This window comes from Anomaloglossus baeobatrachus, chromosome 11 (assembly GCF_048569485.1).
Source record: "Anomaloglossus baeobatrachus isolate aAnoBae1 chromosome 11, aAnoBae1.hap1, whole genome shotgun sequence".
NCBI lineage: Eukaryota > Metazoa > Chordata > Amphibia > Anura > Aromobatidae > Anomaloglossus > Anomaloglossus baeobatrachus.
Window position 1 is genome coordinate 192,169,571 of NC_134363.1, and position 17,939 is coordinate 192,187,509.

At 44.9% G+C, this 17,939-nt stretch overlaps 1 protein-coding gene across 4 annotated transcripts in view; it reads right to left on the minus strand.

Annotated features, from left to right (window-relative positions):
* ETS1 (ETS proto-oncogene 1, transcription factor) overlaps positions 1-17,939 on the minus strand; it is a 193,009-nt gene that overhangs the window by 43,652 nt on the left and 131,418 nt on the right. For 2 of the 4 annotated variants that reach the window (XM_075329450.1, XM_075329449.1), the window contains exon 1: positions 1,144-1,299. The exons of the other annotated variants lie outside the window; for them this stretch is intronic. In XM_075329450.1, coding sequence (XP_075185565.1) covers positions 1,144-1,225 — 82 coding nt within the window. In that variant the 5' untranslated portion in view covers positions 1,226-1,299. Of the gene's footprint in view, positions 1-1,143; positions 1,300-17,939 lie in introns of those variants that run through there. 4 annotated transcript variants of the gene reach the window in all.

Here is a 17,939-nt window from a genome sequence, read left to right on the forward strand (position 1 = left end):
TCTGGGCAGTGGGGGGTTACTGATGCCGGTGGGGGCTCTCTGGGCAGTGAGGGGTTACTGATGCCGGTGGGGGCTCTCTGGGCAGTGGGGGGTTACTGATGCCGGTGGGGGCTCTCTGGGCAGTGGGGGGTTACTGATGCCGGTGGGGGCTCTCTGGGCAGTGAGGGGTTACTGATGCCGGTGGGGGCTCTCTGGGCAGTGGGGGGTTACTGATGCCGGTGGGGGCTCTCTGGGCAGTGGGGGGTTACTGATGCCGGTGGGGGCTCTCTGGGCAGTGGGGGGTTACTGATGCCGGTGGGGGCTCTCTGGGCAGTGAGGGGTTACTGATGCCGGTGGGGGCTCTCTGGGCAGTGGGGGGTTACTGATGCCGGTGGGGGCTCTCTGGGCAGTGGGGGGTTACTGATGCCGGTGGGGGCTCTCTGGGCAGTGGGGGGTTACTGATGCCGGTGGGGGCTCTCTGGGCAGTGGGGGGTTACTGATGCCGGTGGGGGCTCTCTGGGCAGTGGGGGGTTACTGATGCCGGTGGGGGCTCTCTGGGCAGTGGGGGGTTACTGATGCCGGTGGGGGCTCTCTGGGCAGTGAGGGGTTACTGATGCCGGTGGGGGCTCTCTGGGCAGTGGGGGGTTACTGATGCCGGTGGGGGCTCTCTCTGGGCAGTGGGGGGTTACTGATGCCGGTGGGGGAGTTCTCTGGGCAGTGGGGGGTTACTGATGCCGGTGGGGGCGCTCTCTGGGCAGTGAGGGGTTACTGATGCCGGTGGGGGCGCTCTGGGCAGTGAGGGGTTACTGATGCCGGTGGGGGCGCTCTGGGCAGTGAGGGGTTACTGATGCCGGTGGGGGCGCTCTGGGCAGTGAGGGGTTACTGATGCCGGTGGGGGCGCTCTGGGCAGTGAGGGGTTACTGATGCCGGTGGGGGCGCTCGCAGGACACGCATGCACTCGGGGGAGTCGGGGTGGTCGGGCCGCACTCGGGGGAGTCGGGGTGGTCGGGCCGCACTCGGGGAGTCGGGGTGGTCGGGCCGCACTCGGGGGAGTCGGGGTGGTCGGGCCGCACTCGGGGGAGTCGGGGTGGTCGGGCCGCACTCGGGGGAGTCGGGGTGGTCGGGCCGCACTCGGGGGAGTCGGGGTGGTCGGGCCGCACTCACCGGCACACGTGTACGCCTCATACTCCGGCTTCTCGGTCTTGATGATGGTCAGGGTGGGCTTGATGTCTAGCGCCGCTTTCATGGCTCCGGGATCCGCCGCCGTCTATTGTGATCCGCTCTACTGAGCTCCGTCCTGCCCGGGACCGAGAGAGGCAGCGAGGGGCGGGCGGGGCGAGGCGGGGCTGGGCATGACACGGGGGCGGGGCCTGCACTCCACGGGCAAAAAGAACAAAACCCTTCCCCAAAAGTCCCATCATAAAGTGTAAGAATCAGCTACGGCGCTATATACCGTGTATACTGCACCCCGCAATGTGACATCAATGTATACTGCACCCCGCAATGTGACATCAGTGTATACTGCACCCCGCAATGTGACATCGGCGTATACTGCACCCCGCAATGTGACATCAGTGTATACTGCACCCCGCAATGTGACATCAGTGTATACTGCACCCCGCAATGTGACATCAGTGTATACTGCACCCCGCAATGTGACATCAGTGTATACTGCACCCCGCAATGTGACATCAGTGTATACTGCACCCCGCAATGTGACATCAGTGTATACTGCACCCCGCAATGTGACATCGGCGTATACTGCACCCCGCAATGTGACATCAGTGTATACTGCACCCCGCAATGTGACATCAGTGTATACTGCACCCCGCAATGTGACATCAGTGTATACTGCACCCCGCAATGTGACATCAGTGTATACTGCACCCCGCAATGTGACATCAGTGTATACTGCACCCCGCAATGTGACATCAGTGTATACTGCACCCCGCAATGTGACATCAGTGTATACTGCACCCCGCAATGTGACATCGGCGTATACCGCACCCCGCAATGTGACATCAGTGTATACCGCACCCCGCAATGTGACATCAGTGTATACTGCACCCCGCAATGTGACATCAGTGTATACCGCACCCCGCAATGTGACATCAGTGTATACTGCACCCCGCAATGTGACATCAGTGTATACTGCACCCCGCAATGTGACATCAGTGTATACTGCACCCCGCAATGTGACATCAGTGTATACTGCACCCCGCAATGTGACATCAGTGTATACTGCACCCCGCAATGTGACATCAGTGTATACTGCACCCCGCAATGTGACATCAGTGTATACTGCACCCCGCAATGTGACATCAGTGTATACTGCACCCCGCAATGTGACATCAGTGTATACTGCACCCCGCAATGTGACATCAGTGTATACTGCACCCCGCAATGTGACATCAGTGTATACTGCACCCCGCAATGTGACATCAGTGTATACTGCGCCCCGCAATGTGACATCAGTGTATACTGCGCCCCGCAATGTGACATCAGTGTATACTGCACCCGCAATGTGACATCGGTGTATACTGCACCCCGCAATGTGACATCGGTGTATACTGCACCCCGCAATGTGACATCGGTGTATACTGCACCCCGCAATGTGACATCGGTGTATACTGCACCCCGCAATGTGACATCGGTGTATACTGCACCCCGCAATGTGACATCGGTGTATACTGCACCCCGCAATGTGACATCGGTGTATACTGCACCCCGCAATGTGACATCGGTGTATACTGCACCCCGCAATGTGACATCGGTGTATACTGCACCCCGCAATGTGACATCGGTGTATACTGCACACCGCAATGTGACATCGGTGTATACTGCACCCCGCAATGTGACATCGGTGTATACTGCACACCGCAATGTGACATCGGTGTATACTGCACCCCGCAATGTGACATCGGTGTATACTGCACCCCGCAATGTGACATCGGTGTATACTGCACCCCGCAATGTGACATCGGTGTATACTGCACCCCGCAATGTGACATCGGTGTATACTGCACACCGCAATGTGACATCGGTGTATACTGCACACCGCAATGTGACATCGGTGTATACTGCACCCCGCAATGTGACATCAGTGTATACTGCGCCCCGCAATGTGACATCAGTGTATACTGCACCCCGCAATGTGACATCAGTGTATACTGCACCCCGCAATGTGACATCAGCGTATACTGCACACCGCAATGTGACATCGGTGTATACTGCACCCCGCAATGTGACATCAGTGTATACTGCACCCCGCAATGTGACATCAGTGTATACTGCACCCCGCAATGTGACATCAGTGTATACTGCACCCCGCAATGTGACATCAGCGTATACTGCACACCGCAATGTGACATCGGTGTATACTGCACCCCGCAATGTGACATCAGTGTATACTGCACCCCGCAATGTGACATCAGTGTATACTGCACCCCGCAATGTGACATCGGCGTATACTGCACCCCGCAATGTGACATCGGCGTATACTGCACCCCGCAATGTGACATCGGCGTATACTGCACCCCGCAATGTGACATCGGTGTATATAATGTGAAAATAATGTTATCTCCATTGATGAACATGCTCTAGTTTTGAGCAAGGGGTGCACCGTGCCACTAGAGCAGGGTAAGGGGTGCACCGTGCCACTAGAGCAGGGTAAGGGGCGCACCGTGCCACTAGAGCAGGGTAAGGGGCGCACCGTGCCACTAGAGCAGGGTAAGGGGCGCACCGTGCCACTAGAGCAGGGAAAGGGGCGCACCGTGCCACTAGAGCAGGGTAAGGGGCGCACCGTGCCACTAGAGCAGGGTAAGGGGCGCACCGTGCCACTAGAGCAGGGTAAGGGGCGCACCGTGCCACTAGAGCAGGGTAAGGGGCGCACCGTGCCACTAGAGCAGGGTAAGGGGCGCACCGTGCCACTAGAGCAGGGTAAGGGGCGCACCGTGCCACTAGAGCAGGGTAAGGGGCGCACCGTGCCACTAGAGCAGGGTAAGGGGCGCACCGTGCCACTAGAGCAGGGTAAGGGGCGCACCGTGCCACTAGAGCAGGGTAAGGGGCGCACCGTGCCACTAGAGCAGGGTAAGGGGCGCACCGTGCCACTAGAGCAGGGTAAGGGGCGCACCGTGCCACTAGAGCAGGGTAAGGGGCGCACCGTGCCACTAGAGCAGGGTAAGGGGTGCACCGTGCCACTAGAGCAGGGTAAGGGGTGCACCGTGCCACTAGAGCAGGGTAAGGGGTGCACCGTGCCACTAGAGCAGGGTAAGGGGTGCACCGTGCCACTAGAGCAGGGTAAGGAGTGCACCGTGCCACTAGAGCAGGGTAAGGGGTGCACCGTGCCACTAGAGCAGGGTAAGGGGTGCACCGTGCCACTAGAGCAGGGTAAGGGGTGCACCGTGCCACTAGAGCAGGGTAAGGGGTGCACCGTGCCACTAGAGCAGGGTAAGGGGTGCACCATGCCACTAGAGCAGGGTAAGGGGTGCACCGTGCCACTAGAGCAGGGTAAGGGGTGCACCGTGCCACTAGAGCAGGGTAAGGGGTGCACCGTGCCACTACAACAGGGTCTTACAAAAGATCCAAAGTTTAACAACATAAAATTTTTGTTTTGCGTAAAACGTGCTGATATTAGAGAGCAGCAATGACTGTATATTCCTGTATATATATATGTACTGTATATAATGACTGTATATTCCTGTATATATATATGTACTGTATATAATGACTGTATATTCCTGTATATATATATGTACTGTATATAATGACTGTATATTCCTGTATATACATATGTACTGTATATAATGACTGTATATTCCTGTATATATATATGTACTGTATATAATGACTGTATATTCCTGTATATATATATATATATATGTACTGTATATAATGACTGTATATTCCTGTATATATATATGTACTGTATATAATGACTGTATATTCCTGTATATATATATGTACTGTATATAATGACTGTATATTCCTGTATATATATATATATATGTACTGTATATAATGACTGTATATTCCTGTATATATATATGTACTGTATATAATGACTGTATATTCCTGTATATATATATATGTACTGTATATAATGACTGTATATTCCTGTATATATATATGTACTGTATATAATGACTGTATATTCCTGTATATATATATATATGTACTGTATATAATGACTGTATATTCCTGTATATACATATGTACTGTATATAATGACTGTATATTCCTGTATATATATATGTACTGTATATAATGACTGTATATTCCTGTATATATATATATATATGTACTGTATATAATGACTGTATATTCCTGTATATATATATGTACTGTATATAATGACTGTATATTCCTGTATATATATATGTACTGTATATAATGACTGTATATTCCTGTATATATATATGTACTGTATATAATGACTGTATATTCCTGTATATATATATATATGTACTGTATATAATGACTGTATATTCCTGTATATATATATATATGTACTGTATATAATGACTGTATATTCCTGTATATATATATATGTACTGTATATAATGACTGTATATTCCTGTATATATATATATATATATGTACTGTATATAATGACTGTATATTCCTGTATATACATATGTACTGTATATGACTATATTCCTGTATATACATATGTACTGTATATGACTGTATATTCCTGTATATATATGTACTGTATATAATGACTGTATATTCCTGTATATATATATATGTACTGTATATGACTGTATATTCCTGTATATATATATATATGTACTGTATATAATGACTGTATATTCCTGTATATATATATATATATGTACTGTATATAATGACTGTATATTCCTGTATATATATATATGTACTGTATATAATGACTGTATATTCCTGTATATATATATATATATATATATATATGTGTACTGTATATAATGACTGTATATTCCTGTATATATATATATATGTACTGTATATAATGACTGTATATTCCTGTATATATATATATGTACTGTATATAATGACTGTATATTCCTGTATATATATATATATGTACTGTATAATGACTGTATATTCCTGTATATACATATGTACTGTATATGACTATATTCCTGTATATACATATGTACTGTATATGACTGTATATTCCTGTATATATATGTACTGTATATAATCACTGTATATTCCTGTATATATATATGTACTGTATATAATGACTGTATATTCCTGTATATATATATGTACTGTATATAATGACTGTATATTCCTGTATATATGTACTGTATATGACTGTATATTCCTGTATATACATATGTACTGTATATGACTGTATATTCCTGTATATACATATGTACTGTATATGACTGTATATTCCTGTATATACATATGTACTGTATATGACTGTATATTCCTGTATATATATGTACTGTATATAATGACTGTATATTCCTGTATATATATATGTACTGTATATAATGACTGTATATTCCTGTATATATATATATGTACTGTATATGACTGTATATTCCTGTATATACATATGTACTGTATATAATGACTGTATATTCCTGTATATATATATATATATATATATATATATATATGTACTGTATATAATGACTGTATATTCCTGTATATATATATATGTACTGTATATAATGACTGTATATTCCTGTATATATATATATATATATATATATATATATATATATGTACTGTATATAATGACTGTATATTCCTGTATATATATATATATATATATATATATATGTACTGTATATAATGACTGTATATTCCTGTATATATATATGTACTGTATATAATGACTGTATATTCCTGTATATATATATATATATATGTACTGTATATAATGACTGTATATTCCTGTATATACATATGTACTGTATATGACTATATTCCTGTATATACATATGTACTGTATATGACTGTATATTCCTGTATATATATGTACTGTATATAATCACTGTATATTCCTGTATATATATATGTACTGTATATAATGACTGTATATTCCTGTATATATATATATATGTACTGTATATAATGACTGTATATTCCTGTATATATATATATATATATATGTACTGTATATGACTGTATATTCCTGTATATACATATGTACTGTATATGACTGTATATTCCTGTATATACATATGTACTGTATATGACTGTATATTCCTGTATATATATGTACTGTATATAATGACTGTATATTCCTGTATATATATATATGTACTGTATATAATGACTGTATATTCCTGTATATATATATATGTACTGTATATGACTGTATATTCCTGTATATACATATGTACTGTATATAATGACTGTATATTCCTGTATATATATATATATATATATATATATATATATATATATATATATATATATATATGTACTGTATATAATGACTGTATATTCCTGTATATACATATGTACTGTATGACTGTATATTCCTGTATATACATATGTACTGTATATGACTGTATTCCTGTATATACATATGTACTGTATATAATGACTGTATATTCCTGTATATATATATATATATATATGTACTGTATATAATGACTGTATATTCCTGCATATATATATGTACTGTATATAAAGACTGTATATTCCTGCATATATATATGTACTGTATATAAAGACTGTATATTCCTGTATATATATATATGCACTGTATATAATGACTGTATATTCCTGTATATATATATATGTACTGTATATAATGACTGTATATTCCTGTATATATATATATGTGTACTGTATATAATGACTGTATATTCCTGTATATACATATGTACTGTATATAATGACTGTTATTCCTATATATATATATATATATATATATATATATATATATATATGTACTGTATATGACTGTATATATATATATGTACTGTATATAATGACTGTAGAGAGAGATAATCAGTAAATGTTCTGCAGGTGACAACAGTCACAATCGGTAGGACGTGCACCGGCCGTCGCTGGGAATGACTTCAGCACATCTGCGGCCACAGGACATCACTAGCCTCTCACACTGCTCTGGGGGGATTTTGGCCCACTCTTCCTCCAGTCTCTTCCACAGGACATCACTAGTCTCTCACACTGCTCTGGAGGGATTTTGGTCCACTCTTCTTCCAGTCTCTTCCACAGGACATCACTAGTCCCTCACACTGCTCTGGAGGGATTTTGGTCCACTCTTCTTCCAGTCTCTTCCACAGGACATCACTAGTCTCTCACACTGCTCTGGGGGAATTTTGGCCCACTCTTCTTCCAGCCTCTTCCACAGGACATCACTAGTCTCTCACACTGCTCTGGAGGGATTTTGGTCCACTCTTCTTCCAGTCTCTTCCACAGGACATCACTAGTCTCTCACACTGCTCTGGGGGGATTTTGGCCCACTCTTCCTCCAGTATCCTCCACAGGACATCACTAGTCCCTCACACTGCTCTGGGGGGATTTTGGCCACTCTTCTTCCAGTCTCTTCCACAGGACATCACTAGCCTCTCACACTGCTCTGGGGGGATTTTGGCCCACTCTTCCTCCAGTCTCTTCCACAGGACATCACTAGCCTCTCACACTGCTCTGGGGGGATTTTGGCCCACTCTTCTTCCAGTCTCTCCACAGGACATCACTAGTCCCTCACACTGCTCTGGGGGGATTTTGGCCCACTCTTCTTCCAGCCTCTTCCACAGGGCATCACTAGTCTCTCACACTGCTCTGGGGGGATTTTGGTCCACTCTTCTTCCAGTCTCTTCCACAGGACATCACTAGTCTCTCACACTGCTCTGGGGGGATTTTGGTCCACTCTTCTTCCAGTCTCTCTACAGGACATCACTAGTCCCTCACACTGCTCTGGGGGGATTTTGGCCCACTCTTCTTCCAGTCTCTCTACAGGACATCACTAGTCCCTCACAGTGCTCTGGGGGGATTTTGGCCCACTCTTCTTGCAGTCTCTCCACAGGACATCACTAGTCCCTCACACTGCTCTGGGGGGATTTTGGCCCACTCTTCTTCCAGTCTCTTCCACAGGACATCACTAGTCTCTCACACTGCTCTGGGGGGATTTTGGCCCACTCTTCTTGCAGTCTCTCCACAGGACATCACTAGCCTCACACTGCTCTGGGGGGATTTTGGCCCACTCTTCTTGCAGTCTCTCCACAGGACATCACTAGTCCCTCACACTGCTCTGGGGGGATTTTGGTCCACTCTTCTTCCAGTCTCTTCCACAGGACATCATTAGCCTCTCACACTGCTCTGGGGGGATTTTGGTCCACTCTTCTTCCAGTCTCTCCACAGGACATCACTAGTCCCTCACACTGCTCTGGGGGGATTTTGGCCCACTCTTCTTCCAGTCTCTTCAACAGTTATTTGACTGTTGGGGGGTTTGTTGGCCATAACTTTGTCAATAAGGATGTTCCAGAGGTTTCTATTGGGTTTAGATCAGGAGTCTGGATTGAGGACATTTCATTGTTTCCAGGAGCGGTTTTCCCTGTTTTGCTGTGTGACAGGGGGCATTGTCCTGCATGAAAACTGCTGGTGATTGAGTGATGAACACAAATAAGGAGCCGTGTGTTGTGAAGAAGGTTCTGATCCACACTTGCATTCACTCTGCCATGCAGCTGTATGAGAGGTCCAACTCCTGCTGCAGAAAACATCCCCCAAACCATGACCCTTCCTCCACCGCCTTTCACTGACTTCTTAACACACTTTGGGTTCAGTCGATGACCATAATGTTTCCCATCAGACCCAAATACATTAAATTTGCTTTCATCACTAAAATGAGCTGTGGAGACTTCTCCTCTGTCCACACAACTTGCTCCTCACCAAAGGGGAGTCTAGCCTTGTGATTCTTTCTGCTAATTAGAAGTTTGGTCATTGCAGAATGGGCTTTCAGTCCAAATGCTCTCAAACGTTGTGACACTGTATGACAAGCCAGCTCCTTACCCTGTTCAGTGCTGAACTAGCGGCAATTCCAGCTGCAGTGTGGAAACAATTTGGAAATTCTCCACATTATCCTGTCCTCTCTTGCATTTGTCTTTCGAGGGCGACCAGCCTTCTTGGGGGACTTGAAAGAGTTTGTCATGATGTAAAGATGCAATATTCTTGAAATCACAGACTTGGAACTACCAACTTCTCTTGCTATGGCTGATAGGGTCACCCCTTTGGCCTTCATCTGCACAACCTGCTGCTGGAGGCTTTCAGTCACGGCACACAATTTTTGCAAAGTCAGTGGAAACTGGAAAGTTAGGCTGCCAGTTACATAGGATTTGTCAGATAATTAAGGAAATGAGCACCAGGTGCAGATTAACACCAATAACTTTAAGGTATCTGAAAGGGTTCTCAAATTTTGATCCATGTTCTTTTTCATTTCTCCTATTTATATTTTTTATTATTTGCTTTACAATAAATTCAATTTTTGACATAAGTGAAAAATCCTGCGAGTTTCCTCATGTTAGGATCTAATCACATCGGACGACACAAGGACCGCAACATTTAGGTAATTATGTATTGTTCTCTAATTTTGATCTCCAGTGTATATACTCCCCTCAATAATTAATCAGCATATAATCACCCCAAATGTTTCATAATATACTGTATATAATATGCTAGTGTAATGATATACGCTTCACACACAGTCCATGATCTGCATCTTTCTATTTTTTATATTACACACAGTGTAAGGAGTACTTTGCACGTTGCGACATCGCTACTGCGATGTTGTTGGGGTCAAATCGAAAGTGACGCACATCCGGCGCCAGTAACGACGTCGCAACGTGTAAAGCCTAGATGCACCGATAAACGATCGCAAAAGCGTCGTAAATCGGTGATCTGTGTAATGTCGGTCATTTTCATAATTTCGCTGCAGCGACAGGTACGATGTTGTTCCTCGTTCCTGCGGCAGCGCACATCGCTGTGTATGAAGCCGCAGGAGCGAGGAACATCTCCTTACCTGCCTCCACCGCCAATGCGGAAGGAAGGAGGTGGGTGGGATGTTTACGTCCCGCTCATCTCCGCCCCTCTGCTTCTATTGGCCGCCTGCCGTTGCTGTGACGCTGCACGACCCACCCCCTTAGGGAGGAGGCGGGTCGCCGGCCAGAGCGACGTCGCAGGGCAGGTAAGTGCGTGTGAAGCTGCCATAGCGATAATGTTCGCTACGGCAGCTAGCACAAGAGATCGTATCTGCGACGGGGGAGGGGACTATCGCACTCGGCATCGCTACAATCGGCTAGCGATGTCGCAGCGTGCAAAGTACCCCTTAGATACAGAGCACAGCAGATGTATCTGACACAGTATCAGACATAATCCTTATTAGATTGGATAAAGAAGTAGAATTTCAACATTGTTTTAACGTCTTTCAGCTCAATCTGAGCCATGGTGACTTAATGGATGAAAGCTCTGTAGGAAGATCGATCTTGTGCAGCCTAGATAGGTCCAGCAGGATCTTCTCCGCCTAGACAGGTCCAGCAGGGTCTTCTCCCCCTAGATAGGTCCAGCAGGATCTTCTCCGCCTAGATAGGTCCAGCAGGGTCTTCTCCGCCTAGATAGGTCCAGCAGGGTCTTCTCCCCCTAAATAGGTGCAGCAGGATCTTCTCCGCCTAGATAGGTCCAGCAGGGTCTTCTCTGCCTAGATAGGTCCCAGCAGGATCTTCTCCGCCTAGATAGGTCCAGCAGGGTCTTCTCCCACTAGATAGGTCCAGCAGGGTCTTCTCTGCCTAGATCGGTTCCAGCAGGATCTTCTCCCACTAGATAGGTCCAGCAGGGTCTTCTCTGCCTAGATCGGTCCCAGCAGGATCTTCTCCGCCTAGATAGGTCCAGCAGGGTCTTCGCAGTTTTTTTGTTTATATCAAGCCATTGGGTTGCTGGTCTTCTTCTTTGCCTTAGTTCTTTCTATCTTTCCAGCCATGATGTTCTTCTCCAGTGATTGATCTCTTTGTATGATGTGTAGATGAGTCGTAGCTTGATGATCCTTGCTTGATTTTGTTTGATTTCTTCTAGAATTGATTATTTTGTTCTTCTTGCCATCCATGGTGTTGATAACATCCTCAGCTCCACATTTCGAAGGTGTTAATTCTTCTGTCTTGTTTCTTCATCGTCCAGGTTTCACATCCATAGTGATTACAGAAAAGACCAGACTATGTAGGAGCTTTGCCTTCATCACCAGTGAAATGTTTCTGGATTTGAGGACCTTGTGCAGTGACTTTATTGTTGATTTGCTCATAGCTATTGTCCTATTGATTTCCGTTGTGGTCGCTGCATCTTCAGTGATCATTCATCCGAGGAGGTTGAAGTCCTTTACATCTTCCAGTTTGTGACCGTCCATCTCAGATGTGTCCCGGTCGTACCTGGTAGTAGGTCAGTATCTTGGTCTTCTTTGTGTTGCGTCCCATGCTTGAGCTTTCCATCTTGAGCCTCCATAACACGTCCTTCCTTCCATCTACACTTGTTGCTATCAATGTTGAATCGTCTGCGTAAACCCCTTCACCCTCGGCCCAGTTTTCACCTTCCGGACCAGGCCATTTTTTGTAATTCTGACCCCTGTCACTTTATGAGGTTATAACGGATCCCAGTGATTCTGATGTTGTTTTTTCGAGACATATTATACTTCATGATAGTGGTAAATATTGGAAATTTAGCTAAAAAGTTCTAAAATTTGGCAATTTTCAAACATTCATTTGAAAAGTTATGTCACACAATATAGTTAATAACTCACATTTCCCAGGTTACTTTACCTCAGCGCATTTTTGAAACATATTTCTTTTTGAGGTCAAAGTTTATCAGTAATTAATTTTTTAGGCGACCACATCACATTTGAAGTGACTTTTGAGAGGCCGAGCTGACAGAAAATGACCAAAAGTGACACCATACTGAAAGCTGTACCCCTCAAACTGCTCAAAACCACACCCAAGAAGTTTATTAACCTTTTAGGTGCTTCACAGGGACTAAAGCAATGTGGAACGAAAAAATGCAAATTTACTTTTCCCCACAAAACATTTTACTTTAAACATAATTTTTACATTTTCACATCTGTATCAGGAAAAAATGCACCATACGATTTGTTGTGCAGTTTCTCCTGAGTACACCGATATCCCCCCATATGTGGCGGAAATCTACTGTTTGGGTGGCACAGCAGGGCTCGGAAGGGAAGGAGCGCCATGTGACGTTTTGAATGCAAAATTTGCTGGAATCGTTAGCAGACGCTATGTTGCATTTGCAGAGCCCCTGTGCCTAAATAGTGGCGCTCCCCCACAAGTGACCCAATTTTGGAAATTAGACACCCCCCCAGTAATTTATCTAGATGCTTGGTGAGCATCTTGAACTCCCAAATGCTACACAGAATTTTGCAACATTGAGCCGTGAAAATATTATATATATTTATATTTTTTTTTTTTACCACAAAACCTTTTACTTTAATCAGATACAATACACATACAATTCATTGTGCAATTTCTCCATAGTACAGGGATACCCCGTATGTGGTTACATTTATCTGTTTGGGCGCTTGACAGGCCTTGGAAGGGAAGGAGCGCTATTTGAATTTTTGAATGCAGAGCTCCTGAGGTGCCTAAACAGTGGCGCTCCCCCACAAGTGACCCTATTTTGGAAACGAGACACCTCAAGGAATTTGTCTAGATGTTTGGTGAGCACCTTGAACCCCCAGGTGCTTCACAGAATTTTGTAATGTTGAGTCGTGAAAATTAAAAAATACATTTTTGACAACAAAAATGTTGCTTTAACCCCAAATTTAGTTGGAATGGTTTGCAGGTGCCACATCCCATTGGCAGAGCCCCTGAGGGGCCAGAATCACATAAACCCCCTCAAGTGACCCCAATTTACAAACTACACTCGTCAATGAAGTCATCCAGGGATACAGTGAGAATATTGACACCACTTGTGTCACAAAATGTTTTACTATTGGGTGGTGAAGAAAAAATAATGACATTTTACCACTAAAATGATGTTTTAACCTCAGATTTCCAATTTTCACAAGGTAGATAGGTATAGAAAGGCCCCAGAATGCGTTACACAATTTCTCCTGGACGAGGCAATACCCCACCGTACAGTAGCTATTTTTTTTTCCATAAATGTACTTCTTTATTGGAATTGCTTTTTTGTTCTCTATTTTCAGGTTTTTTTTTAATATATTATTACCGATTTTTTTTCTACTTGATTGATCCTTGCAGTGGATTATTATATCTGTCAGTGCTGCACTCGCAGCACTGACACTTCGCCTCATACGCCATACATCAGGGTGACTCGGGGTCGTCATGGTGACGACCCAGAGTTGCCATGGCAGCGATAGAGTACCCTGTGATCACGTTACAGGGATCTGATAGTTTGCCATTAGCCTACATGATAAGATCCTATCTGCAGCCACCACTAGAGGGAGCTCCCTCTATACAGAGATACATTCTAAGATTCAGACTGGATCTTATCATGTATCTCTGTATACAGGGAGCTCCCCCTAGTGGTGGGTGCAGACAGAATCTTACAATGTATTTCTATACAGGATGCTCCTCCTAGCGGTGACTGCAGACAAATACCTAATTGAATTCTACTTTCATTCACCACTAACAGCAGGAAAAGAATGGGTATGATTGATGTGCTGCAATAGTCAGAGAAACATCAAAGAGTAGGTCAATAGTGATTTATTTCTACGCGTTTCAGAGAGAACCCTCTCCTTCCTCAGGCAAATCACATATACCTATATATACACATATCACATATACCTATATATACACATATACCTATATATACACATATCACATATACCTATATATACACATATCACATATACCTATATATACACATATACCTATATGTGATTTTCTCTAGGAAGCAAAGGGTTCTCTCTGAAACGTATAACCATATGTGATTAATCCTGAGGAAGGAGAGGGTTCTCACTGAAACGTGTAGAAATAAATCACTATTGACCTACTCTTGGATGTTTCTCTGACTGCGCGGCAATCATACCCATTCTTCTTCTCCTGGTGTTTGCTGTTACATTCATGGGGCTGCTGCAGCTGTCATTTTGGTCATTTCCAGTTGGTTGGAAATCACACAACTTGCCAAGGTGAGCATATCCAATTTTTTTTCATCTTTTCTCGGATAAAACCCCAGATTGCGCTTTTTTTTCCTCAGCTCACTGAATTTCATTCACCACTAGGGGGAGCTCTCTGCAGATAGACAAGATTCTGTCTGCAGCTACCATCTGGAGGAACTCACTATATACTGGTTTCAATGTGTAACTGTTATGGAGTAACCTCCAGAGCTCCCACTAGTGTTGACTGCAGGAAGATAGAAAACTGTCACAAAATGGGTCTTATCAGCTGAAACAAGCCCTTTTCCTTCTGTTTGTGCAGATAGCGCTGGTTCTGGTCAGTGTTGTGACAACTGAGGACATTGATAAATAAGATAAAGATAAAGGCAAGCGTGTTTCGGGCAATGAGTGATTACTCACAGGCAATGATTAGGGACTTGATTGTGTGAAACATTTGCCTTTATTGGAGAGTTCTCTCTTTTATTTGCTACGTTCTTAATATTTTGTTGGATTTTACCTTGTGGTAGGCTGGATCCAGAAAGCGCGCTTCTGGCAGCAGCCACGTGCGCACGGCCCCTGCACAATCACTATTCTCAGTGCGGGCCATGGTGCTGGAGAAGGGGGATGATCTGCTACCCCAGCCTGGGCCGGCTCTGCGCACTTCTCATCCTTTCATGTGAGCAGTAAGTGCTGAGCAAGGCAGCGAGGGGCGCGGGGCAATGTTTGCCTGCTCGAAAAAATCTACTAAATAAGCAGATGCGGAAAAATGTTCTGTGAAGTTTGGCAATTGGAACAGCACAAGAGAAAACTTTTCATTCACTGCCAAGTCTTGTAGCCAGATGCTGAGTATGAGGGAAGTAAGGGCAGCACTCCGGCCATCTTCACTGTCTACAATAGAAAGTCAGGATCACCAGATGAAGGCCACAGAAGAGCGGAGGCTGTGCACAGACGGCGATCATAACTAGGTGCTCCTGTCCCGGCTGTGAATGGGCAGGTGGGGCGCTCGTGACCTGCGGCCTGTACCCAGCAAACATTTGTAGGGTGATAAAAAAAAGTTTACAAACTCCCCAGTAAAGATGATTTCTTGTCCCGGCAAGTTTGCTAAAGAGTGAGGAGGTATTAGCAGACACATCTGAGCTTATCTCATGGATAGGGGCTGTAATTGGGGCAGGGCTGCTGGGCGTGATACATCAGGGTCAGCTCCTGTCATACCGTCCGCTCCGCCTGGGCAGGTCCTTCCCCTCACGCTCAGCATGGACCATCCTCTTACAACTCCCTCTTTTTTTGGGGGGATTCAGATATTTGCATTCTTTGGTGGAAATCAGCACAAAACTAACAAACTGGGTGTGAAGGAAATGTTAAAGGATCAGCTCAAAAAATGTCTATTAGGGCATTTCATGCGAGTTCCTCACCAGCCCCAAACTGCAAAACACTGACGTATTTATGAATGTACAACTCCACCTCATGTCCCCCCATAGTGATCCCTACAGAGGAAGACGTATCCATAGTGATCCCTACAGAGGAAGACGTATCCATAGTGATCCCTACAGAGGAAGACGTATCCATAGTGATCCCTACAGAGGAAGACGTATCCATAGTGATCCCTACAGAGGAAGACGTATGCATAGTGTACAACTCCACCTCATGTCCCCACATAGTGATCCCTACAGAGGAAGACGTATCCATAGTGTACAACTCCACCTCATGTCCCCCCATAGTGATCCCTACAGAGGAAGACGTATCCAGAGTCTACAACTCCACCTCATGTCCCCCCATAGTGATCCCTACAGAGGAAGACGTATGCATAGTGTACAACTCCACCTCATGTCCCCCCATAGTGATCCCTACAGAGGAAGACGTATCCATAGTGTACAACTCCACCTCATGTCCCCCCATAGTGATCCCTACAGAGGAAGACGTATCCAGAGTCTACAACTCCACCTCATGTCCCCCCATAGTGATCCCTACAGAGGAAGACGTATCCATAGTGTACAACTCCACCTCATGTCCCCCCATAGTGATCCCTACAGAGGAAGACGTATGCATAGTGTACAACTCCACCTCATGTCCCCCCATAGTGATCCCTACAGAGGAAGACGTATCCAGAGTCTACAACTCCACCTCATGTCCCCCCATAGTGATCCCTACAGAGGAAGACGTATGCATAGTGTACAACTCCACCTCATGTCCCCCCATAGTGATCCCTACAGAGGAAGACGTATCCATAGTCTACAACTCCATCTCATGTCCCCCCATAGTGATCCCTACAGAGGAAGACGTATCCATAGTGTACAACTCCACCTCATGTCCCCCCATAGTGATCCCTACAGAGGAAGACGTATCCATAGTCTACAACTCCATCTCATGTCCCCCCATAGTGATCCCTACAGAGGAAGACGTATCCATAGTCTACAACTCCATCTCATGTCCCCCCATAGTGATCCCTACAGAGGAAGACGTATGCATAGTGTACAACTCCACCTCATGTCCCCCCTATAGTGATCCCTACAGAGGAAGACGTATTCAGAGTGTACAACTCCACCTCATGTCCCCACATAGTGATCCCTACAGAGGAAGACGTATCCAGAGTCTACAACTCCACCTCATGTCCCCCCATAGTGATCCCTACAGAGGAAGACGTATCCATAGTCTACAACTCCATCTCATGTCCCCCCATAGTGATCCCTACAGAGGAAGACGTATCCATAGTGTACAACTCCACCTCATGTCCCCCCATAGTGATCCCTACAGAGGAAGACGTATCCATAGTCTACAACTCCATCTCATGTCCCCCCATAGTGATCCCTACAGAGGAAGACGTATCCATAGTCTACAACTCCATCTCATGTCCCCCCATAGTAATCCCTACAGAGGAAGA